General features: G+C 41.8%; 1 protein-coding gene across 23 annotated transcripts in view; it reads left to right on the top strand.

Moving 5' to 3' along the window:
* The window catches only part of PPFIBP1 (PPFIA binding protein 1), a 92,802-nt gene that overhangs the window by 54,326 nt on the left and 14,657 nt on the right, over positions 1-23,819 (top strand). For 13 of the 23 annotated variants that reach the window (XM_027693600.1, XM_027693593.1, XM_027693597.1 and 10 more), the window contains 14 exons: positions 7,041-7,127; positions 7,969-8,082; positions 8,645-8,776; positions 11,520-11,612; positions 12,104-12,196; positions 13,932-14,046; positions 15,269-15,301; positions 16,578-16,639; positions 17,306-17,390; positions 18,655-18,809; positions 19,724-19,854; positions 20,557-20,610; positions 21,539-21,599; positions 22,464-22,493. In XM_027693600.1, the coding sequence (XP_027549401.1) occupies positions 7,041-7,127; positions 7,969-8,082; positions 8,645-8,776; positions 11,520-11,612; positions 12,104-12,196; positions 13,932-14,046; positions 15,269-15,301; positions 16,578-16,639; positions 17,306-17,390; positions 18,655-18,809; positions 19,724-19,854; positions 20,557-20,610; positions 21,539-21,599; positions 22,464-22,493 (1,245 nt within the window). Of the gene's footprint in view, positions 1-1,806; positions 2,014-7,040; positions 7,128-7,968; positions 8,083-8,644; positions 8,777-11,519; positions 11,613-12,103; positions 12,197-13,931; positions 14,047-15,268; positions 15,302-16,577; positions 16,640-17,305; positions 17,391-18,654; positions 18,810-19,723; positions 19,855-20,556; positions 20,611-21,538; positions 21,600-22,463; positions 22,494-23,819 lie in introns of those variants that run through there. The other 10 variants (XM_027693605.1, XM_027693594.1, XM_027693606.1 and 7 more) reach the window with 7 other exon arrangements.

The following is a 23,819-nucleotide window of genomic DNA, read 5'->3' as shown; positions in this document are numbered from 1 at the left end:
TGAACGAGCCGGGATAACACTTCTTCTCAAACCCACAGCAAGTGCAACTGTGGTGTTAGCTTTGGAATTGACTTTCTGAATTTATATATATAAAATAATACATATTTTATTAATTCTTTTCACTCGAGAAGCAAATTTCTGAAGTTAACTGTCAAGCAAAACAAACTTTATGGCCTCCAAAGGTTTATTGAATTATGTAGAATCATGGAATCATTAAGGTTGGAAAAGACCTCTAAGATGATCACCAAGTCCAACCACAGAACATATTCAGCTCATCAGAAGATTAATTTAAGCTGTGGGATCCAGAGTAGCTTGTGCAATCCAGAGTGTTGCTGCTGTCTCACAGACCAGCTTCAGATTTGAACATTTTTTCAACAAATTGGTTCTTCCAGGCGGTGACTGGGAGTAGTGAGAGTCAATAGGAGGGGAATATTGGCTTTTAGAGAGAAATTTTCCTTGTGGATAAACGTGGCTTGTAATCTTACTGAGGTATGGTGACCTATTTGGGCAGCAGGGTGGTTCCCCAGTGGAGGAAGCTGTTTGGTTAGCCAGAAATCATCTCATATTTCTTATTCATGGAAAAGTCTCGTCTTCAAACCAAAGTTTGTTGTTTGATTATCTTAGTGTGGGCGTACAGTGCAGTCATATGGTTCAGCTTCTGCTGCTGTTGGGTTTAGCTATCAAAAGGTCCTATGGTAATGTGTGGCACATGGGTGTTTACCACCAAATACCTGAGATCCCTCCTCAAGTTTGCAGTATGAAAGGAGTCTTGTGATACTGTCTCAGCCTGTCATCATAAATTCCCTGCCAGCGATACTTTCTGTCTGTGAGAGATGTACCTCTCAAAGTTCTTGAAACACAGGACCCTGCTTCTTGTTCTTCATCCGGACTGGTGTGTTTTTTAACCCTGGAAGATAATACAGGCTCATTTATAGCACATCGTGGCGTGGCATCTTCATGCATCATGGATGAGTTCATCAGCAGTAAGAACAACCCATGCAGCCCTGATGGCAGAGCTGTCAAAAATCACCATTCCCAATCCAAAATGCATCAACGTGGCTTAAAAAGCACAGCCTCTGCTCCTCTTCTGCTCTGCTGATTTTTTCTGGGTTACTCAGTATTCATACTTTTGAGATTTTTATCTCTCAGTGGTAGTTTTAAATATTTCTTTCCAATTATAAAAGCTGTGGTTTTTTGAGATAATCACAGGACTCCCCAAGTTGGGCTCTCTGGTAAAATATATTAAGGATTTTTTATGCTGCTGCTGTTACTGGTCAGTTGAAACTTGAACCTGAGGACAGAGGTTGATTGTTATTTTTGCATTTTACCTCATTCTTAAGTATGACATAAACTTGAGACCAAGCCACTCGTGAGACCTGGGACAGCTGAGTCAACCTTTTCCTTCCATTTTTTTCTTGGCGTCTACAAGTGAATTAATTACATGTGTCCTTCCAGCTTTTTACAATTAATAGCCCATCAAGAAAAGAAAGCTCCCTTCTATTTACTTTGTAGTCAGGTGGAGGGATGGGAATTGCTTTTCGGGGTCGGATGGTTTCCGCGGGGCCGGGAGGAGCAGAAGAGGGGGTGATGCTGACGAGGAGCGAGGGTGGTGCCACCTGCGTGGGGCTGTCCTTGCTCCCAGGTCAGGTTTACACTGCTCTGCACCTCCCTGCCTTGCTGCGTCGGGATGCGGGTTGGAAGAGTTCCTTGCCGGGCTTTGATGTGTTAATTCCCCAGAGCTGCTCGCTCCGCCTGAGGAGCGCTGCTGCTTCACGGGCTCCGCTTCCCACATCTCCCACTCTGCCGCTGTTCGCCTCCATCCCGGGTTAGGCGGGGGAACCTGAATCGCTTCACCTCTCCCTCGGCTCGGGGGAGCCCTGACGGCGCCGGGGCTGCGGGTCCCTGCCTCGGCTTATCCCCACAGCCCCCGGCGTCCTTGGATGCATGAAAATAGTCATGACCAGCATGGAGTACAGCTGGGACATTCACGGGCACTGCGTGTGGCTAAATAAGGTAAGGAGCTCCGTGTTTGTTCTGGCTCCTGCATTTCTCCCAGTGACAAGCCATAGCTGGGCAATGCTGGGAATGGGCATTTCATCCTCCTCTTGGATCAGGCACCAGCTGTGCTGCTGTTGAGGAAAGGGAATATTGTGACACGAGTGCCTCTCCCCTGTTCAATATTCATATTTACAAAATGTTTCAGGTAAATATCTCAGAGTGAAGGGCTGTCTTAAGCTGGTTTTCTTTCAGAATTCACTTTTATTGTAGTGAAGCCTTTAAAACATAACGTGGGGGCGGAGGGTTTGAGAGGGTTTGTGGGGTTGTTTTCCCCCCCTCCTCATTCTTTAAGGAGGAACTAAGGTGTAATCCTTAGGAAAAGCTTAGCAGCAGATCTGCCTGTCTGCTTCCAGAGCGTGTGCAAATATTCAGAGGGATGAGTAGGGAAGCGTGAAATGTGGGAGATGCCGGTTTGGGAGGGCAGTGGTGGGGTCCCACACAAACTGGTTAAACTGTATGACTTGTGCTCAGACCAGTATAAATGTAGGACAGAATCAATGCTTACAGAGGGTAAAGCTGTCACGGCTCTGTATCTGAATACTTTGCTTGGAAAACCTGGAGGCTCTTCCTGTGGCACACAAAGTGATGTTGAGGTAGCTGGGGCTGGAGGAACCCCCTTGCAAGGGACTCTGTAAGGCTGAGGGAACAAGCAGAACAGCAGCAGCTTTGTTTAACTAAGCATAGGTAATGTGTATTATAATGATGTGAACAATGTAAGCATGTTGATGAGCTCTAATTTAACTCCAGATGGTCAGGGAAGAGGTGTCGGGGACAGCTCACTTGCCCAACTGTTGACTTGCCTGTGGTGGTCCAAGCAGTCAGTGCAATCTGCTGCACAAGGAAATGATGCTGTGGAGTGGCAGCTCCTTCTATACAAATCAAACTGCACATACAGCAAGAGCAGTGTGATTTGTGCTGCTTGTTTCTCTCCTCCAAAGCAGGAGAGAAAATGAAGAGAAATGAGGGTATCAGCTGTAGTAGGCTAAAAATGGGTTTTATTTTTGAAAGGAGAATTCAGCAACGGAGAGAAAATGGATTTTTTTATTATTATTTCTTTTTTTTTTTTATTGGGAGGTTTAAACCAGCAGCTATTAGAAACTTCCATGCAGTTTGGAATGCTTACTCACTTCCAGGGAAAAGGGATTAAAGAATGAAGGCAGGCAAGCTGTGAAAGTTTGGTAATGCATCTGCTTACTCCAGGAATAATTCCCTCCAGAGCAGCGTGGATTTTTACACTTAGATGATTACAGACAAAGCTTCCACACGTGTTTAACAGATTAGCCATGGATTGATCTTGAAGAGTTTCTAAGTGCACTGGGTCTGATCTTATAAGGCATTTTAAGTAAATGCTTAACCTCAAACTTCTGTGAAGCCTCAGTGGCATTTTGACAACTGTTCTTTTGTTTTTAGGATTAGAATCTGTATTGGTAAATCTGCATTCTCTTTCCATGCAATGTTTTGCTGTTAATCCCTAAATGGAAAACACATGCAAAGTCCAACTGCTTAATTGAAGATAGATTTGAAGTTGCTGATGAAAAGAGCCTTCTTTGGAAAATGGAAAGCTTTTCTTACACAGCTCGTAAACCGTGTTAATCCTGTATTGACTTAAATGATACAAATTTGATCCAGAACTACCAAATGCCCCAAATATGCTGTTGAATCAAATATTTACTTTTCTTTTTTGCTTCTCTTATTCTTTTTTTCTCCCCCAAAGCGAAGCCATTGCTCTGCAGGGTGAGTAGTTGCCAGGCTAAGTCCCAGGGGGAGGATGCAGGTTCCCAGGTGGAGAGACACTTCTGAAGGACACACTGAGTGTTGCTCACTTAGGTTTTACACACACCAGGTCTCCTGGCATCTTTCAGACTTTCCTCTATCCACTTCCTTGCTGTTAAGGCTCCATTCACCTCATCTCCTCATGCACTTCTTTCCCATATTCAGTGTTTGGGCATCTTCCCTCTCCATTTCTCTTCAGTCCCACTCACTGCTATCATTACTCTGTTCTTCTTTTCACATATTTAATTTCCCCTTTTCCTTTCTCATCTGTCTGGGAAGAATACATGCCAGGAATCAACTTGTTACCTCAGACAGTGCAGAGCAGTCTGAGGTAGGCATCTGTCCGTTGCCTGCTGGTCCCTGGTCTCCACATCACCCTGGGAGGTGCTGGGGCTGCTGCTCTTGGAAATAGCTGCCACGGTCTTTCTGTGTCATCTTTACTCCACTGAAACCAAAGTCAGTGTCTTTCTTTCCTATTTGTACCTAAAATGGAGAGTCAGTCCTATCTTTCAGAAGTTAAAACAGTTCAGGCAAAAAGCCAACTGCTCCTGGGTTGTACACAAGGTTTTCTGGTTTTGGTCTGCTTTTATGCGGGTTTTAGAAAATATTTCTGGCAATAGCCACGAAAGAGATCTTTGCCCCCAGTACACACAGCTTGCAAAACTAAGACATCTCTGCAAGGTTTCTCCTAGAAAAAAAGATGAACTGCCCTCAGCATTTGACAGGATGAGAGAAATGGCCTCAAGTTGCACCAGGGGAGGTTTAGGTCAGATATTATGAGAAATTTTCTTCCCTGAAAGGGGAAAATTGCAACAGGCTGCCCAGGGAGGTGGTGAAGTCAGCATCCCTGGGGGGATATAAAACACATGTGAATATGGCTCTTGAGGACATTGTTTAGTGGTGAACGTGGTGCTGGGTTGATGGTTGGACTTGATGATCTTGGAGGTGTTTTCCAGCTTTAAAGAGTCTATGATTATTTAAGCCCTTTTATTTGGCTTTGAGCAAGAACAACCTTTGCTCCTGTGCTGTTTGGGGTTTCCTCCTCCCTCTTTCTGATGTCAATGCACAGCTCTGGCCTGAGCTGTCCCTCTCCAAATGCTCCTATTTTAAAGCCAAGTGCGACGTGCTGAGCAAAGCAGATTTTTGTGTCAGAAATGTGAAGGGAGTTTAGCAACAAAGGTGTCTTGGCAAGATGCTGAGCACAATGACTAACATTCTGCTTTAACACCTCGTTGGTTTTCACAGCATTGTAAAGACATTTTCATCGTAGTGTGAAACCAAGACCTCCCTCCCCACATTTTCTTCACGCAGCCTTTGGTTTTAGCTGATTTGTGTCTGGTTATGCTGACTGGAGGTATCAGGAGGGTCAGTGGTTCGGGTGTTGATGTGGTGGTTGGGAGACAGGGAGTTCAGTCCATGTTTTGGCAAGGACTTTCTTGTTAGCTGGGGTGGAGGGGTGTCTTTGCACTTCTGCTGCCTGCAAGGAGGGATGAGTACCACTCTCCTACATCAGACACACACACTGGGTTGATTAATGTGTTGTATGTTACAAAATGCAGGTGCTGTTCTTACAGAGTCTTGAATAAGGGCCTGAGATGTACTGGAGGACTTGAAAGACCTAGAGAGTAGCAAAAGCAGGCAAACCCCTCAGTTTTGTATTTCACATACAAGTCAAGTGACAAGATCTAAAGCATGAGCAGCTAACAGGGTTATTTCGGAAGCTCTTTGGCTTCTTTCATCTAAATTAAAGCATAACAAAACTGAAGATCTCACTGATCTTCAGTGGCATGAGCTGAATCCTGGTAGAGGTCAGGGGGAAAATATTCCTAACTCAGATGTTTAGAGGAATTTTGCCCTGATGCTCAGTGTCTGGGTGGTCAAGTGGCCACCAGTAATGTGCTGCTAAATAATTGAGATACAGGGTCATAATTCAGATCATGATACAAGGTATTGGTACAAATTGCTAGAGAGCATCCTTTCTTAGGCTGCTTGGGTTTTCAGGGAAGATATTATGGTCACCATGTAGAAGGTATTGCTTGGGAGACACATTTGCTCCTGCTCACTGATTTAAGAGCTGCCAGGACACAGCCTGATTTCTTCAGAGCATTAAGGTGAGGTCAGACACTTTTACCTCCTCCTGTTTGCTTTGTGTCTGATCTCTAAGTGGTGCTGGTGGGAGTTTTATTTGTTCAGTTTTTTAAACAAGGCAGTTTCTCCCACCACCCAAGATCAGCCATGTACCCTAGAAAAGGAGTTTCAGCCAGGAGGTTTCCTGAGGCATCCTTGGCAATCAGGGGAGGTGAGCTGCTCCAAGGGGAGATTCCAAGCAGGAGCCAGAGGCTTGGAGCTCCTGGGTGGAGGTGACCTCTCCAGGCAGGGTTGTGCTGCAGGCTCACCGGGGCACGAGGATCATCACATATTCAGAAGGCAATCAAGGCCCCTCAGTGTTGAGGGGTGTCTCTGCTGGATGTCAGAGCAGCTTCTCAGACTCCTCTAAGCAATTTATGCAATGATGGCAACAGGAATTTCTGTTCTGAGCCAAGATCTGATTGTGGCGTGGATCACAGAGTGCTTTGAGACAGCTTTGAATATGGAAAGAATAAAACCCTTCTCGCTGCTCAAGAGCATTGAAGTTACTATGAAGAAAGTTGCTGATTCCTCTGAACTCTCTGATAGCATTAACATGTATTCTTGTTTCTCTTTAGCCTCAGGCAGCTTTGCAAAGAGATGTGTTTAGAGTGCAGACGTTCACCCGTACCCAGTAAGATGTGCCTGATGTAAAAAGATGTCTCTTACTGTATGTATGACTTGCAAGAAGCATAACACACATCTTGTAGATTGTACATTTTTTTTTTTTTCACTTGCTCAGTGTCTCAGGGTATTTGTCTCCTTGCAAGTCTGGCTTAGCATTGTATATGGTTGAGTCCAAATTTTGTTAGCAAAATGCTGAATGCACAGTAAGTGAATTTTGCAGAACTGGGTCACCAGAAGGTTCTTCCTTTCTCATCTTGAAGCCCTTGAACAATTCTTTCCTGAATGGTGTGTCCTTTGTTGACAGTATATTTGATATGTAACCCTTGGGGGGCTGGAGAATACTACAAATCTGTTCTTAAACTGTGCAGACTAAAAATACTCCCTAAGTGTGTTGATAGCATTGGATGACACTGTGGTACAATTGCTGACTGTGCACTATTTGCTGTATTTTTCAGACTAATGGACACATATCTGGGAATGGAGATGTCTATCAAGAAAGGCTGGCTCGTCTGGAAAATGATAAGGAATCTCTTGTTCTGCAAGTGAGTTGTCACCCCAGTTATTTTTTTGTGCTCTTGCCTTCATGAGACTTTTTGATAGCATGTGATAAAAACCTCTGAGAATTTATTTGAAGTTGTGATGTCTTGGACAGTTAACCCAGATTAAGGATGGGTGTGGATTTAGATTGCAGGAAAAATCCAAAGGCCTTTATGTCTGCGTATCCGATCTGTCTTTGAATCTTGTTAGCTGAGCGTGTCGGCAGAGCAGCCACCTACTTACATTCATGTATATCTTTAATATCCCCACTTTCCATGACCATTCCCATGATGGCTGCATCAGGAGACAGATATCCTGTCCTTAGGAAAGGTGTCTCAAAGGTGTTGTCTTGGTCCTGCCCAGCCTTGGGCTGTGTGTTTTGACCTCCTTTGCTTTTTTTGCTCTCAAGAGGAGAAACTGGTTGTTATGTTACACAGTGTGTGATCCCTTGGGAAGGAGAATAAATTGTAAGCAGTGAGATTTGGCTGTTTGGTTGTTAAGGTAGGAACTAATGGGTTTAGTTAATGGATTGTCACAGCAAAGGCATAATTGTTGGTAGCAAAATGCAGCAGCCACCCCTCATGGAAACTTCCAGGACAAGCCAGGAGGGGAGGTGCAGAATTGCAATGCACCTGCCAGAACTTTGGCTGAAACTGTGGTGTGAGGAGGGAGTTTTCCCTCCTCTCCTGTTGCCTTTGCCAAGTGTTGTGTACACTGCAGAGCTCTGCTGCTCCTTCTCCTCCCTGCATGGTCCCATTTCATCTTTGGCCCAGCCAGCACGTGCAGTTTTTCAGCTGACACAGACACAAGGTGCTAAACGTGCATCCCTTTTTCCCTGCTGTCCAGGTAAGTGTGCTCACAGACCAGGTGGAGGCCCAAGGAGAAAAGATTCGGGATCTGGAGTTCTGCCTGGAGGAGCACAGGGAGAAGCTGAATGCCACGGAGGAGATGCTGCAACAGGTATTTCACAGCTCCCATGCCTGTCTTGCTGCCTTGTCTTCCTTCTGTCCTAAAAAACCCTGCATTTTGCTTTGGTGAGAGCAGTGCACTCCAAGGTGTTGCAGCCCTTGATATCTCTTAGCTAAGGGGTAATTTTCTACTATATTTGCTTTCAAGTCTTTGTGCTTAGTAATGTCGGTGCTGCTTTACACTGTAGGAATCCAGTTCTGCTCTTCTTTGAGTCCTTCCCCACTGAACTTCAAAGAGCCTTTAGATCAAAACCCTGTGGCAGGATGGGTGGATTCCCCTCACAGCTCCTTGCTGCCCACAGCAACTGTGATGACAGACGGGCTTTTTTCTCGTCCTGGCAGCCAGCCCATGATAGTGCCCCTCTGATCCCAGATGCATCCTAGGTTCTTGGAGTCTGTCAGATGGATAATAGCTGTGTCCCAGGGCTTCACAGAGTGCAAGGAAGAGGGTGATGCTTTTCCCTATGAAGGAGACCTTTAGCTGTCAAAATAAATCACTGATTTCTTCCCCTTGGGTGAATAATTCTGTTCTCTTTCTCTTTATCTTGAATCAGGAGCTTTTAAGCAGAACAACCCTTGAAACTCAGAAGCTGGATCTTATGGCAGAGATTTCCACTCTGAAATTAAAGCTTACATCTGTAGAGAAGGATAGATTGGACTATGAGGACAGATTCAGAGACACAGAGGTGAGTAAAACCCAAGGGAATAAATTGTGAAAGCTGTGTGTGTCTTCACATTACCTGAAGGGAACCTGAACCAGGCAAGAAGGGAACTCATCTTTAAGGTTAAAAAATGTATCTCTTAAAATAAGAAGTGTCCCCTTTGTTAAATTCTGGTTTTACAGAGGAAGATTCCCAGAGCCAGTTTGGGATTCCTACCATCAGAGCTGCTATCCCTGGCAGTGCTCCCCTCAGGCGTTTGCCCTCTGTGCACTGCAGGTCTGTGCAGCTGAACCTTGCTCATTTTTGAAGCCAGAAAGCTTCAAAACAGGTGGGCAAACCGAGTTTTTCCAGGAAACTGCAGGTATCAGGCTGAGCTTTGCTGCCAGGATGACATACCCCATATCAGAAAAACCTTGGATCTGTCTGCAAAGCAGAACGAAGTTTCTACTTCTGGATTTGTAAACGAGCTGAAATGTCAGGTGTTCATACTGTGGATGTTCCAGATGTCCTTCATTTCTAGAAGGAAAAAAAGCCATATTGTCATCACAGGAGAGCAAATTTCCACTTCAGTCAGTGGTTTCCCACCTCCTTAGTTTCCAGTGAAGCATCGTTCCTCACTTGTATTTACGAGCATAAGGAAAAAAGTTAGGCTTGCTTTTGAATTGCTTTCTTTGCACCTGAAGCCCACAGGTTAAAAACTAATTACTTGAATTGCTCTCAGATTTGAAAGTAAGTGATTCTGTGTGTGGTGACAGCTGTGTGACAGCACATTTTCCAAGCTGTGGGATGGATCCATGTGCCTGCTGTCACCTTTTCCTCCGGTTCAGTAACAGATCTGATTTCCTTCCTCTCTTTCTATCCTTATTTTTATTAAATCTGGTTAATCGTAGAGTTCTCCTGTACTCCTCCTTTCTTTGTTTCCCCCCGAACTGCAGTCTCTCCATAATTTAACAGCACAACTCACATACCAAGAAGATGGATGTGGAGCTACCGTTTCCTAGAAAAGTGGTTCCAGTGTGGGGAGCACACCATGCACTGCAGCTCTATAAGTTGTGTGCAAAAGGCTATGAAGACTTTTCTCTTTGAAACACCTTGAAATACACTTAATGCCTTTGATAAAAATAACTTAGATTATCTTTAATTAGGGGCTATATAGATTTATTTCCTGGGTGTTTATGCCAGAACTAATGAACTATTACTAAAATGTTCCTCCCTCCCTTTGAAAACCAGAATGATGTAGTTTAGTGTGATAGAAATTGTTATATTGTTTCTTCCTTGCTTCAACACTTCATAGCTGTAAAAAGGCTTAGGCTTAAACACTGAAAGGGGTACTATATCTTAATTTCCATTTGGTTCAGTGAGAAAATGAATAGTTGTAATGGTCTCAGCCCTTACAAAATCTCCAAGAGGTATTTTGGAGGCAGTGCTTTATCAGAATTACACAGTATTTTATTTCTGTTTAAAATAGTAGATTATCAACTATTTTAGCAGAGCTGAGTATTTAAATGAATATTTAAAATATTTGACCATAAAACACATTTACGTGGAGTGTTCAAAATGGAAATAGATTCTTACCCAAACTGGGAAAGAAAAACTATGACTGTTGCTTCTGATTTTTTTTAGGGAAAAGAAAAAAACCCCATCATTGACATCTGACAACTTTTGTGGAGCTACTGGCTCCTACAGAATTACCATTCAAATTAAATCCCTGTATTATCCAGTTGTTCCTTATGTCTGTTGTTGCACCTTCCCATTCCAGCTTGGTTGGTTACTCATGTTCTCCATTCTTTCTCTAAACAGATGCTTCACTGGGCCTTTCTACACTAGGATTTGCTGTCTAGATGTTCACAAATACACAGCTTTTTCACAAAGCTAATTGTATACTTAAGAGATTTGTAATTGTTCTGTTCTTTAAATCATTCCAGTCTTTTCACTTTCTCAGCAGGCACCAGCATTATTTTCCTTAAGGAACATGGGTGGTCTGAGTTGGGCTGAGTTTATGTAAGAAAATACCTTGCAAGGGAGTTTATTTAGGGAGGAGTCCATAACCAGCCTTTGAAGCAGCAGCCAGAGGGTAAAACTGGCTCAGTCACGGGGAGATCTTCATAATTTAACCACCACCAGTGTCCCTTGTGCACAGGAGTTTCTGAGAGGAGTAGTTTGTGTTCCCAGTGCCAGTCAGGAAAACCTCTGACCCCCACAGCTCAAAGTTATCATTGATTTTTTTTTTTTGTGCACTTGCAAGGGAGTAATTGAAAACATTTGGGGGGCAAAGCATGCTGTTAGGACTTGCCTCGAACTTCTGCTTAACACCTGGGAGAAACTGTATGGTATTTTTTGGTCACCAGTTACCAGTGGTAAAGGATCTGATTACCCATGAGGTCCATAAGAGATTAATCAGAATAATTTAGTTTCTGCTCCAGGATCTTACACTCTTGAATTCTGGTTGAATTCACTTAGCAGTGAGTGCCACACAGCGTATTTTGACATTGGGTCACGCCACAGGAGAGAAAAACCCCCCAAAATCAATTGTCATAGTGTCAAAGGTGACCATCAGACCTGGGAATAGAACGGAAAACTGAGAAATAGAGTCCCTGGATATCTGTGAAGCTCTGAGTTGCTTGACTTAGGTGGTGTGATTTTGTGTGCAGAGTGCCTTTTATTGCTGCTTTTATTGTTGCTGTTTTCCTACCAGTGGGTAGCTTTTGTTCTGGGGCTTTTACTGAATTTTCTCATTGTTTCTGGTCTTCTTTTTCCCTTCGCTCAGGATTTGATCCAGGAAATAAATGAACTGCGGTTGAGAGTGGGAGAAATGGACAATGAAAGACTCCAGTATGAGAAAAAACTGAAAACAACCAAAGTAAGTGAGGCTGAGGGGAAGAAGCAGAGGTGGGTCTAAGTCAGGCTTTAGGAGTTCATCCTCTTTTCCCTAATCCCTGCCTGTACCCTGCAAAATCCTGAGTCCTCTCAGGCCCTGGGGTTTCAATGGTTCTCACTTAGCAGCAGGGGCTATTTCCATATGTCATGCTGTGGTTTTCAGCCTGAGCACTGTTTTTTATGAAGGATAACTTACCTTGCTGTTATCAGTAAATTTATTTCCTGTTTAGACCCTTGTTTCACATGTGTCAAGAAACACGAGTTGCAGTACACAAGGTGTATGCCATAGTTGAGACCAAAATTGAGCATTTATTTTCTTCTAAGTGTGCTAAAAATAAGCCACTTCTGAAGTGAAAACATTCACCTAAGTATTTCTAGCAGCCTGTTTCTCTGAGTGTCTAACTTCTCTTTGCCATTTAGCCTTGTCTCTTTTCTACCTTTAGTTTTCTCTCACTCCTCTGTCTCTGTTACCAGTCTTTAATGGCCAAACTTTCTAGTATGAAAATCAAAGTGGGTCAGATGCAGTATGAAAAGCAGCGGATGGAGCAAAAAAGCCAGATGTTAAAGGTGTGGTAGTTTCTGGGGGACACTGGGCCTGTTTTGAATCCTTCATGTCCCACCCTTTTAAAGTCTGTCCTGCATTGTGCTGTCATGCTCTGTTCTTCATTAATTGCTGTGTGTTGGTATGCAGTGTGCCCTTCCTTGTTAGAGAGCTCTTGATGTAGATATTCCTTGTAAACAGCTTTTATTTTGCATGGGAGAGGATTTTAGTGTTGTGAACTTTGCATAGGTTACACCTAATGGAATTAGACTTGGGTTAAAATCATGCCCCTTCTGAGGAAAGATTGCCTTGTATGTAGCTTGCATCCATTATTCAAGCAGAACTTTTTATCACCCTTTTATAGAAAATTTATTCATGAAAACTAGCTGGAAAATAGTGATTCTTCTATACTCCCCCCCGCCTCACATGTAAATTTGCATATCATGTTTCTAATTCAGGGGAAGAAATACACATTGACAGCCACATGCAGCTCTAGTTGCCTGTGGGTACAACAGCAGCTTCTCAAGTGACCAGGAAATGGTCTTATTTTGGAGGAGCATGGATCCTGCACTGGCAGAAATCCCATCGAAATCAGTGCCACACTGGAGCACTGGAGAAGTGTATTTATTGCCCAACCGCTGTTGTGGAAGAAGCTTTGATTTCTTGACAATTTTAAGGTTGATCTATTTTTTTTTTAACATAATGCTTTAGAGCAAACATGAACCAATTACAGGAAATTCCATAGTTTGGGTTGCAGACATTGCTGTATATTTGCAACAGATCTTTTGAGGGTTAGCTCAGGAAAATACCTAAGCCACAGTATTTTCTAGTTTGGTTTATTCCTTTAAGGATTTAAAACGTCAGTTACAAGCTGTTAATGCCAAAATGCTGAGTCTTGCCTTGTTTTGCTTTGTTTACAAACTGAACAAATTAAATTTTCAGTGTTGGGTACATTTGCACTGAGGGCCCTGTCTTGATGATGCTGTTGCACAAGATATCCTCGGACATCAAAGAAACATGTTACTAAACTGGGTAGGATTTGACTCAAATTTTAAGAAGTTAAATGCATGGGGCTGTGCCAGTTCACTTGCTAGTGCAGATGGTTAGATCTAAGTTAAAATTTGACAGCATTTTTCTAATACACCCCAACTCCCCCAAAACACCATCTGTCTCATTCCCAAGAATCTCAGCTCTGAGCTTCCTTCCCTAGTGCTTGATCAGCAAACCCAAACTGTGGCAGAGGTACCACATTTGTGTCTGAACTGCTTTCCAGTGTGTGTGTGTGTGTCCATGTGCTTGGTGGTGTTGTGGTTGATTTTTCTTCCATAGAAGCAGTGGTTATTTCTGAAACTGTCCTCAGCCTGGTTGTTTGGCTTTGAACATGCAAAATGCCCTATAAATACCAAAATAAATCTCTGGAGATTTTAGCCTTTGCCCTCATCATCTGCACTTTTTCTGTCTCTGCAAAGTTAAATAAATAAGAAAACTCCTTTTTTTTTTTTTTTTTAAATCTTTACTATTTCTTCTTTAAATTTAGATATAAAATCTCTTTACAGTGAGACTGACAATTTCAGACCACTGGTTTTGCCCCCAGAGGTCTGTTGTGATGTTCAGGGTCATTTTGGTGGGTGTAAATGTCAGGGGACCCTGGGTCGTTTCCATAGGCTGAGGATCTGCCCAATGTGCTTCCTAGGAGGGAATTTTGGAAACATCTCAGGTGTGTGTGGAAACTGTCCCTGAGTGACTCCGTGTCTGTTACAGGATGAACTCTCAGCTTTGAAAGACAAACTGGAGCAGAAGGAAGCCGAGGTAAAAAGGTTGCACGAAAAATTGGTTTGCAAGCTCAAAGGAGAAGGAATTGAAATCCTGGACAGAGGTAAGAGAAAAGGAGGCTCTGTCACCGTGTCCTCCTCAGTCACCTCATCTGAGGCCGTGTCTCCATGAATGGCTGTACAGGAAATAACTGATAAAAACCTCAATTTGCTTAAACTTTGTGTTTACCTCTTGTAATATATTTAGTGGGTGTTGATGATGCAGCTGCTGAAATTATTGTCAAAGCAAGTTCTTGATCAAATTTAAACAGGTCAAGAGATCCCTAGTTAGATCTTTATGTGGCTTGTTTGAGGCCTAAAAAGATGCGATTTATATTGGCCAAGAAATATTTAAAAGAATTCCAACAAGTTCCCCAAAAAGATTGAAAAGGAAATTTTCCTGCCTGGGTATTTATAGGCTTTGTGCTACATTTTTTTTTATCTATGGAGTAGCAAACTACAGACCAAAGTGTGATGTGGACTTACCTGTAAGTTGGTGAAATTGAGGATTGATTCTAGATTTGTGCACTGGTTAAGTCCAAATCTTAATTAGGCTTGAATTAGCACAAATATTTTCCTTGGTAGGTAATTCTTTTATTTGCTTGCAAAGAAGAAACTAAATTAGTATTTATTTAAGCTTAGATTCAGGATTTATGTTACTTAAAACTAGAATTTTTTTGTTAAAGCCTCACAAAAATTTTCCACAGACTTTCTTGGCCCGCTGCGATTTAAGTTCTGAATATTTCTCGCTGGTAACTATTGCTGATTTTAAGATCATGCTTTCAAAGTGTGTTTTATAGAAAACAAAGCCACAAGAGATTAGTCCCCTCCCCTGACCTGAGGAGGAAAAGGCTGTGCGTAGATTGTCACATTTTATTTATAAAAATGATCTGTTTTCAAAACCACTGGCTAAAATCACTAAAGGTGACCACAATGAGCTGTGATTCCATTTTTATTTAAAGACATTTAAATGTGAATGAGGTCTGATTTTATTGCATTCATGACTACTTATATGGGGCTTTTTTTTTGTGGGGAGCTGCTTGAACTCCCATTACCCTCTGGTCCTCAACTTTGTTTAGTTTTCAGTACAGCTCAGCAAAAGATCTTTTGCAATGATGAAACATATTTTTTCTGCCTTGGACCAATATTAAGAAACACAGATTATCTGCCTCATTAGCTGAATGAAGTGAGGAATAGTTGACTCTTTTATTATCAGTGTTCTCTGAAAAGTTATTTAATGTCATAACCTTTGTGCTAATTTCAAATCTGATGGGTTTTCCTGCACAGATGAAAATTGTAAAAAGAAGCTCAAAGATAAAAGTAAGGTTTCTGGTGTCTTTCCCCAAGCATTTGCATTCCAGAAGTGCTTTCCAGAATAGCTTCCTGCATGTGTTTGCAAAACTGCTTTAACAAACATGGTTAGGTTGCATCATCTATAACCCTTAGTTACAGTAAAACTGGAGAATAAGGGTGGAGATCTCACATTTAAAAACCAAAATTTTCTAAGAAAAGCTGATAGGCAAAGAAAGATTTGGTCTCAGGAAGACCCACAAAGCAGTTGCCTCTCAGTGAAATGCAGCTGCAATCCACTAAACCAGATTTTCAGCCAGCAGAACTGAGGGAAAATCATTGGAACTGACTCAGTTACTGGTTCAGTTTCTAAATGTCTTTCATCTGGAAATCCAGCCGGGCAGCTTGTTTTCTTCTTGCATTTCATTAAGGAGGAAAATGTTCTTCCTGCTCCGTTTGCTTTCCAAGAATTTTTGGGGAGTTAAAACGGTGTAAAAGGCTTTCTTGCCTGTGAGTTTGGCGAGAAGTTTGTCTGTGTTTGTAGCAAAATTTAAAGCTCACTTCATTTAAACAAGGTGGATTTTTAGGAGAAAGTGGAGGTTATTTCTGTTCTCTTTGGATTTGTAGTCCAGAACACCTCCAGAACATACATATTTCCATGTATTTATACTTCTTGGTAAATAAGGATTATAGATGAAGTGCTGTTGTCTGTATCAAGGACCTTGTCCAAGTCGGAATATATATTTATTCCAGCATGACTGCTCATCACAGCAAAGACTTGTTTCATTCCATTGTGCTGTCCTAATTTCTGTATCCATACTGAATTAAGCATCACTGCCCAATGCTTCCTTCATCATATCTATTAATCCAATTGCTTTGGATAATGGGTTTTTGAGATGCCATTTGGGGTGTTTGTTGACTGTTGTAATGAGGATGCATTTTATTGCACTCCAAATGGAGTATTTTTTATTTCAACCTTTTTGTTTTGTAATTTATTTGGCTATTTGAAAGGTGGAGATAGTGAAAAGTCAAGTAGTAGTTTTACTCTTGAGTTTTCCATTCTCTTAAGTTCCCGAATTTAATAATTTCCTTCATAAAATTGTCAGAGAAGAGGTTTTGAAGAAAAGGGATTTCTTCTATATATTTCCATCTAACCCAGATTTTAAATGGCTTATGCTTTGTCTGTTAATTTGTAAGTTTACTTTCAGATATTACTGAATTGCTTCTAGGTTGTTTTTTTTTGTTTTTCTTATTTCCTCACAGTATCTGGTTTAAATTGACTTGGAGAACTGTGTTCTGTTTTTAGATATAGAGGTACAGAAAATGAAGAAGGCGGTAGAATCTCTAATGGCAGCAAATGAAGAGAAGGTAGCAAAGTCATTATTTTTTCAGTAATCATTCCTCAGATTGATTTAAATCTCTAAGAAAACCTTCATGTATGAGCCTTTCACAATTCAATTAAAAACCGAGCTTCTAAGAATTGATGATTTTTTGTAGTCAGAAGCACAGCAGTGCCTTTAAGGGACTATAACTGAGCATTTATGAGCTTTGTGCATGTACAGAGGGTCCTTACAGAGTCCTTCAGTGTTGAGTCATTGAATTCAGTATGACTACAATTTATACCGTGTTCTGAAAATGTAAAGAGCTCCATAAAAGTGCCATATTGCAGGTCGTGTTCCCAAAAGGGCTTTCTGTGAAGTAGGAATTGTTTTAAGGGATGGTTTTGTGCTTTCATATGCATGTGCATTTTATAGGATGTTTTCTTTTGATCACCAAAGCCCTAAATCCTTTGTATGTGGCCAATTAATTATACTCTACCTTTGACTTAACAAGGGAGCTTTCGAAGCTGGGACAATAATCAGGTGATAGTTTGTGCTAAATACAGGGTTTGATACTACAAAACCTCCCAGCATTCTGAGTCCTGTCCCATCCACACTTCCCACTTCTTTTAGTCTCACAACCAGTTAAATTGAAGAATGTAGTTATTTGTATTTCTGGGGGAGGAAGCACAGTCACAATTTCCCTTTATTTTAGGATCGGAAGATTGAAGAGCTCCGGCAATCTCTGAACAGGTACAAGAAAGTTCAAGACATGGTGATACTGGCTCAAGGTAAAAAAGGTATTGTACAACCAAAAAAAATTAAACTCTGCCCTCATTTAAACTCCAGGTGCACTGTGGTAGGGAGCTTAACTGGGAAACTGAAATGGTACCTGTAATTTATACCATAACAGGGTCCATTCCATATGTTCCAAGACTGGTGGAGGTTTCCAGATCCAGCAGCTTCTGATCCCCTGAGGTGATAAATGTTGAGCTGGTCAAAAGTTTGAGTTTGCCTGAGTTTGTTTAGGACAGACTTGGGCTTGTGGCTTTTGTTGGCTGTGCAGGTGTTGGAGGTGGATCCATCCTTCATCTCCCTCTCCATCCTGGGAGAGGGATGCAGGAGCCCCTAGGGATCCTTTCAGAGAGTAAGGATTGTCAAAAGCTGAGGAGTGAGGAAGCAAAGTATGTATTTTTGTGTGGCTGAGTGTTGGAGGGGTAGCAATTTTTGAACAGGTACTGCTTTCTCACACCTTCAAACACAGGAGGGTATTAGAACAGGCCTCGAGTCTCTGGGAACTGTGTTTTGGGGTCAATTCACGGAGCGTGGACAGAGATTCCTGGCAGTGAAAACTGGGCAAGAGAGGTTTTGGCTGTGAACAAACTTTGGCTTGTGTTTGCTTCAGGTCTTTGGCAAGGAGTGTGAGATTTCTCTTAACTTTGTAGGAAGCCTTGGTTGTCTTTAACAACCAATCCAAGGCTTTGGTAGGATCAGGGCAGTTCAGGAGCAATGCTGGGAGCAGAGGATGCTGGATGGGCTTCAGCATGAACAGAATGAGACACTGAGTTTGTGGCAGGCTGCAAACATCATGTAGGCTGCTGCTAGCCCACTCTTGAACAGTGGGCTGCATTTTTCCTATGGGTAACTTAGAGATAACACAGAGACAGCTTAAGTTTCAGGCAGACTTGACCTCCTGGTCTTTTCCTAGTGAATAAGGGAAAAGAAGTATTTAGTATGAAATTCCAGAACATGGAGAGGAAATAACTACTCCAGTTTATTCAGCTTGTTGAAAACAATCCCACTAAATGCCCTGAGGGCATTTGCTGGAGTTTTTGCTGTTGGTCTATGTTCCTCCCTCCATTCCAATTCGTCTGTGTTGTGGTGGTTGGTTTGGGAAGCTACACTGGCAATGACTTCCCTCCCTCTGTTGTGGTCTGTCCTAAGAAAACCCAACAATCAAATCCCTCCATTTTTGACCCATAAATGACTGCACCTTACATGGGCACAAGGGTCATCATGTATCCAGAAATAAAGCCAGCAATTTTCCGTGTTCTCTCCCTTCAGGCAAGGAAAGTGACGGTGAAGACTTGAATTCAGGGTCTGTTTCCACGGTTTTACTGGACACACCAAGTCTGACTGACCCAGAGAAAAGCCCATCCCCAACCCCAGTGACAGCATCTCCAATCCATGATGAGTTTAATGTGAATATTCATGAAGAGGTATCTTTTTTCCTTCCTCATTTAATGCCCTTGGTCCTGGAAAACCTTGTTTGTGCTGATTTCATATTGCAGATGCCAAAACTCAAGTTTCTGAAAAGACTTTTTTTCTGGGTTGCACAGTTTGTAGTAATGTCTCATCTCCTTTTGGAGAATGTAGTTTTCTTGTGAAAGCTGCTGAGGAGTTTGAATTAAATTTATTTTTCTTAATCATCAAATGGGATCAGGAGACAGCACATAGCTGTATTTGCCATGAGAACGGGTCTAAACTACTTTTCCTATCAAACATATAGAAATTAGTTTTCATATCAAACACAGCTATTTTAGGAGCTATATTTGGCAGGAACTTGAAGTAAACAAGTAAATAAGCAGGACTTATTTAATATATCCTGTCATATTTATTACATTATTGCATCCATGATAAGTATGTTGTGGTCCAATATCTGATTTTTGCAAACAGATTTTCCAGTAATAAAACTATAGATCTCTTAGAAGTCTGAGTCAGAGCAGGGTCTTGACTTACATGAATACACTATGAAGAAAATTAAATTAAATGGAATGTTTAGCAGTTTTTTGGTATTCTCTGGTGGCTGAGGAAAAGTGTAAACCTGAAAAGTGAACTACCCTTCATGGTGTCTGCAGTAGAGACAGATTTAGGAGGTAGAGACAGATTTAGGAGGCAGCCTTGGGAGACTTGGGAGATTTTTGTCTGTGCTGTAGCTTATCTGTGCAATGATTCGTGTTTTATCTTCAATGCCATCTTTCAAATAGTAAATCACTGTATTACAATAGAAAAAAACCTTTTGAAACCTTATTTCAGACCCTCCTTTTCACAGTTTATCTGTTACTCTTTTTTCATATATGACTGCTTCATTTCAGCTCAAAAGACTGTAACACATATTCTTCATCCTTTTCAGAATTCCTTACAGATCCACACCAGTATTTTACAGATTTCAATACCTTCTTTTTCATCAACATCCAAGAGCTCAGAAGCTGATGCAGAGAGAGTGAAAACACAGCCTAGGCCAGATCCTGCAAGTGAAATGAGGTATTATTATGGTTTCCATGCATTTTTCAGTTGTAAATCCAATATTCTGGGATGTTTAATGAGGTTAATAATCTGTCAGTGACTGAATTGTCAAGTCATTAAGTCAGTTAAACAAGGCTGGCATTCATCTGAGTAGCTGTAGCAAACTAAGCTAATGTTCATGAAGTGCAATGATTAAATCCTTCTCGGTAAGCAAGGAGTGGCCTTCACCTTCCACCAGCATTTCTAATCCTGCACCCTTCTTGCCCTGGGAGGAGATGGAAAAACACCCCAGACTCACACCTAAACAAGGGCTGTGCTTGTGTTTTTCTACTGGCTCCAAATCCCTGGCTTTATATAAAGAAGTATCAAATACTAAGAACCCGGAGGCAGGAAAATCTTATTGACTTTGAACAACGATCAATCTTAGTGTGAAAAATCAGTGCAAGCCCAAGCTGATGTGGGATTTTTCCAGTTCCAGTCAAGGAAAGCATCCTGTCCAGAAGACCAGCTTGGCTTGGTTTCTGCTATGCCTCATGCAGCTTATCTTTATCTTGAGCTCACCTTTGTCCTTTATCTTTCACAAGACTTGCCACTCTGAGGGGAATATTTGCCATGTGTTAGTACCATAAGAGCTGAAGTGAAAGCACAATTAAAGCAGCCTGAGATGATGGGATTTCTGTCCAGCAAAATATTTTTTCTGTATCTTCTTTGTTTTTACAGTGAAGGAAGATCAGTAGGTTCCTCCCCAGAAACTCATCTGTGTGATAGTCCAGTGTAAGTACCATAATCAAAACTGTTTAGGAGACATATATTTATATATGATTGTCAACTTGAAAACCCCAACACCCCCCCATATTTTACACATACATGCAAACACATCAGCTAATTCCAGCAAAGATGGGATTTAGTGATGGCAGGTTTCTGCTCATGTCCTGAGCTTTCTTGATCATTACTTTCCAACGCTTTGTCTGTGCACAGTTACTTTCTGTTACATCAGTGGTGGACTGTCAGTATACTCTGAAATTTATAGTTTTCCACAGTACACACACATTTGATTTGCTTTTTTCTTTTGATAGTGGGGGAAGGGTGATGAGTGGATTAGAATGAGACAATAAAAGCCCAATTCTGCTCCCCTTATGTTGGTGTAAATATAGGTAACTTTATAAAATTCAGTGTTTCTCTGAATTTATATGTGGTTATGAGAAAAACTTTAATGGTAACTTTCTTTTCAACCAGACTTGAGCGTCCTAGACTGTAAATCCCACCAGAAATTGTGGGATATCTGGTCCTAAATGGAAAATAGAACCAAAGTTAAAATACTAAAACACTCATACTTGGCTTCTCTAAGGATTAAATTAGTCAAAGGACAGTTGCTAAAAATACTGTTTTTCATAGCTTTTGTTAGTATCAATTCCTTTGCCTGTGTAACTTCTGCTTGTGCTTCTGAAAATATGATGTTAAATAAGAAGCCAACAAAATCCAAAGGTGGGCATTGTGTCACTGAAGCATCAGCAGCAGTAATTATGGTGTAATTAAATTTTGTGGTCTCTGATTACTGCATTGATTGTCTTATTTCAAAGCATCATTGGTTTTAGTGTATCTCAACATGTTTACAGTGCTTTCTTTAAAGCTAGTTCCTGTGTCTCAATCTTAGCAAATTTAATTTCAATAACTTAGCTTTGTTTTTATGTCGTTGTCCCAGAACTTCCTCGCTGCAGAAGTCCAGCAGTCTGAGCAGTTTGAGGAAAGAGCCATCTGAAGTGGTAGGTTTGGCCTCCTCCTCCCTCCCATCCCCTTAGGAATAGGAGTGACATCTCTGTTGTGGCAGTGACCCCATGGATGCTCTGTTGCCACCTTCTGGGAAATCCTGAGTCAGAGCAGAGCTCGTCATGTGTTAGCAATGGTCACATACATGTGACATCTTCCAGAAAATAAGTCCCACTACCCCTTCCTACTTGAATAATTTTGGAAGACCATGTAATTAATGCATTATAAAATCCAGTCTGGGCTGACTGTATGTTTTAGGTGGTCAGGAACAAAAATATTGAGCCATTATATGTCTAGCAATAGCTTCAGTTTAGGTTTCTCTAAGTGACCAAAAGCAGCAAACCTCCAGCAATGCCATCAAATCAGGGTGATTCATGTGCTCTTTTGTGACAGCCTGAACTCCTAGAGGGAGAAGCTCCTGAATTCCCTGACACCTCCTGTGTCTGACAGCATAGGAGGGGTGTTGACAGGACTGAAAATGTAACCAGGATTTTATGATGAGAGCTGGAGTTTATGGGTTGGAGGTTTTTGGTTCTTTGCTTGGACAGCCAAGGAGTAGAGGATGTAGATGTTTCTACCCTGTCTGATTTCCTCTTTGGGTCCTCTCAGACTTAACATTCTGCACATCCCTAATTATGTGCACAGCTAATCCAGTAAACCAAAGCAACCTCCATGTCAGCTCACTGACCTCAAAGAAGGCAGGGATTAATCTGTGTGAAATGCAGCTCTGAAGAGATTTATTTTGGGGGAAAAAAACATGCAGGGAAGGGTATTTAATTTCAAAATTTAACTCATAATGAATTGAATGCTGGCTGTAAACAATGGCATTTTAAATGTCTGTCTTAATCTTTCCCAAACAGGACAGAGACCCTGCCCAGAAGCCAACAGAGGTAACGAGTGTGTGTGTCTGTACATGGAGGAACAGGGGCAGTGAGTGGGTGGTGAAAGACTCCGTAATGTCAAATGGCCACACACAGTTCCAGAGGGGGAATATGCTGCAGAAGGGATAGTGTGGAGTCTCTGGGTGTCATCATTACCTCAGTGTCAGTGCATAATGTCTCACCCTTGCCTCCTCACACATGGATTATCTTCCAGTCTGTTTGAGCTTAAGGTTGCCCTCTAAGCTAATGTTTCCCCCACATATTCTACCACTAGATAATTGGCAAAGCTAACTATTAAGTGTTTTACTGACTCTGTAATTACCTTTCATTAGTGTATCTTTAAAACCCCTTGGATTTCCCAGTTGTTTCTGTGAGTAAGAAACTGTTTTTCTGAAAAGACTGTCATTGCAGAACAGTTACCCCTTATGGCCACAGCCTGCATTTGTTACCTATAGGAAGACCTGAGCAGGGATGACAGACCTCAGATACCACTTGTAGGGTGAATGCTGCATTGGCAAAAGCCAAAGGATTGTATTTGGAATTGTGAATGGGTTTTCTTCCTTCTTCTTTTTTGTAGCAACTGAAACAGCCAGCAAAGTTAAACTACTGCTTTGAATTGGTTAACTGGAGTGTCTGCTGTCTCTCCTGGCATTTATTCTCCATGCTTGATACATAATTTCCTCTCAGTTTTGGCAGGAGACATCATCAGTTCACCCATTAATTCAGCAATTGCTGAATTAATTCTCTGACACTTGGCAGAGAACTGATATACCACGGGGGTCTTGCCTCTCTGCTTCCCACTGCCCCTGCAGCTCCCAATGGGGGAGGCAGAAATCCTGGAGAGCTGGAAAAGTTCAAAGCCTTCCAGGACTGTATTTTTACCTTTTCCATACCTTTGAGCCAAGCTTGCAGAAAGTGAGGAACGTCTTAAAGAAGACAGGTTACTCTTATGAGGTAGTGATAGTAATCCTGGGTCCTGAACATGTGTCATGGTTAAACTCCAACTGAAAACAAAGTACCAGGCAGCTGCTCCTCACTTCCCTCTCCCTGCCCTTTCTGCCCTGGTGGGATGGGGAGGAGAATCAGGAGGAAAAAAAGGAAAATTCATGGGTTGAGATAAGAACAGTTTAATAATTGAAACAAAATAAACTAATATAATAATAACAGTAATAAAAGGGAGAGAGAGAGAGAGAGAGAGAAAACCCAAAAAAGACAAATGATGCACAATGCTATTGTTCATCTCCTGAGCTACAATGGGCTCCCCTTCCAAGTAACTCCCCCAATTTATATACTGGGCATGATGTTCCATGGCATGGAATGTCCCTTTGGCCAGCT

The sequence above is a fragment of the Neopelma chrysocephalum genome, unplaced genomic scaffold, assembly GCF_003984885.1.
Source record: "Neopelma chrysocephalum unplaced genomic scaffold, ASM398488v2 Primary Assembly neopelma1_92, whole genome shotgun sequence".
NCBI lineage: Eukaryota > Metazoa > Chordata > Aves > Passeriformes > Pipridae > Neopelma > Neopelma chrysocephalum.
Note: the sequence above shows the minus strand (reverse complement) of the source record. Positions and strands in the feature narration are given on the sequence as shown.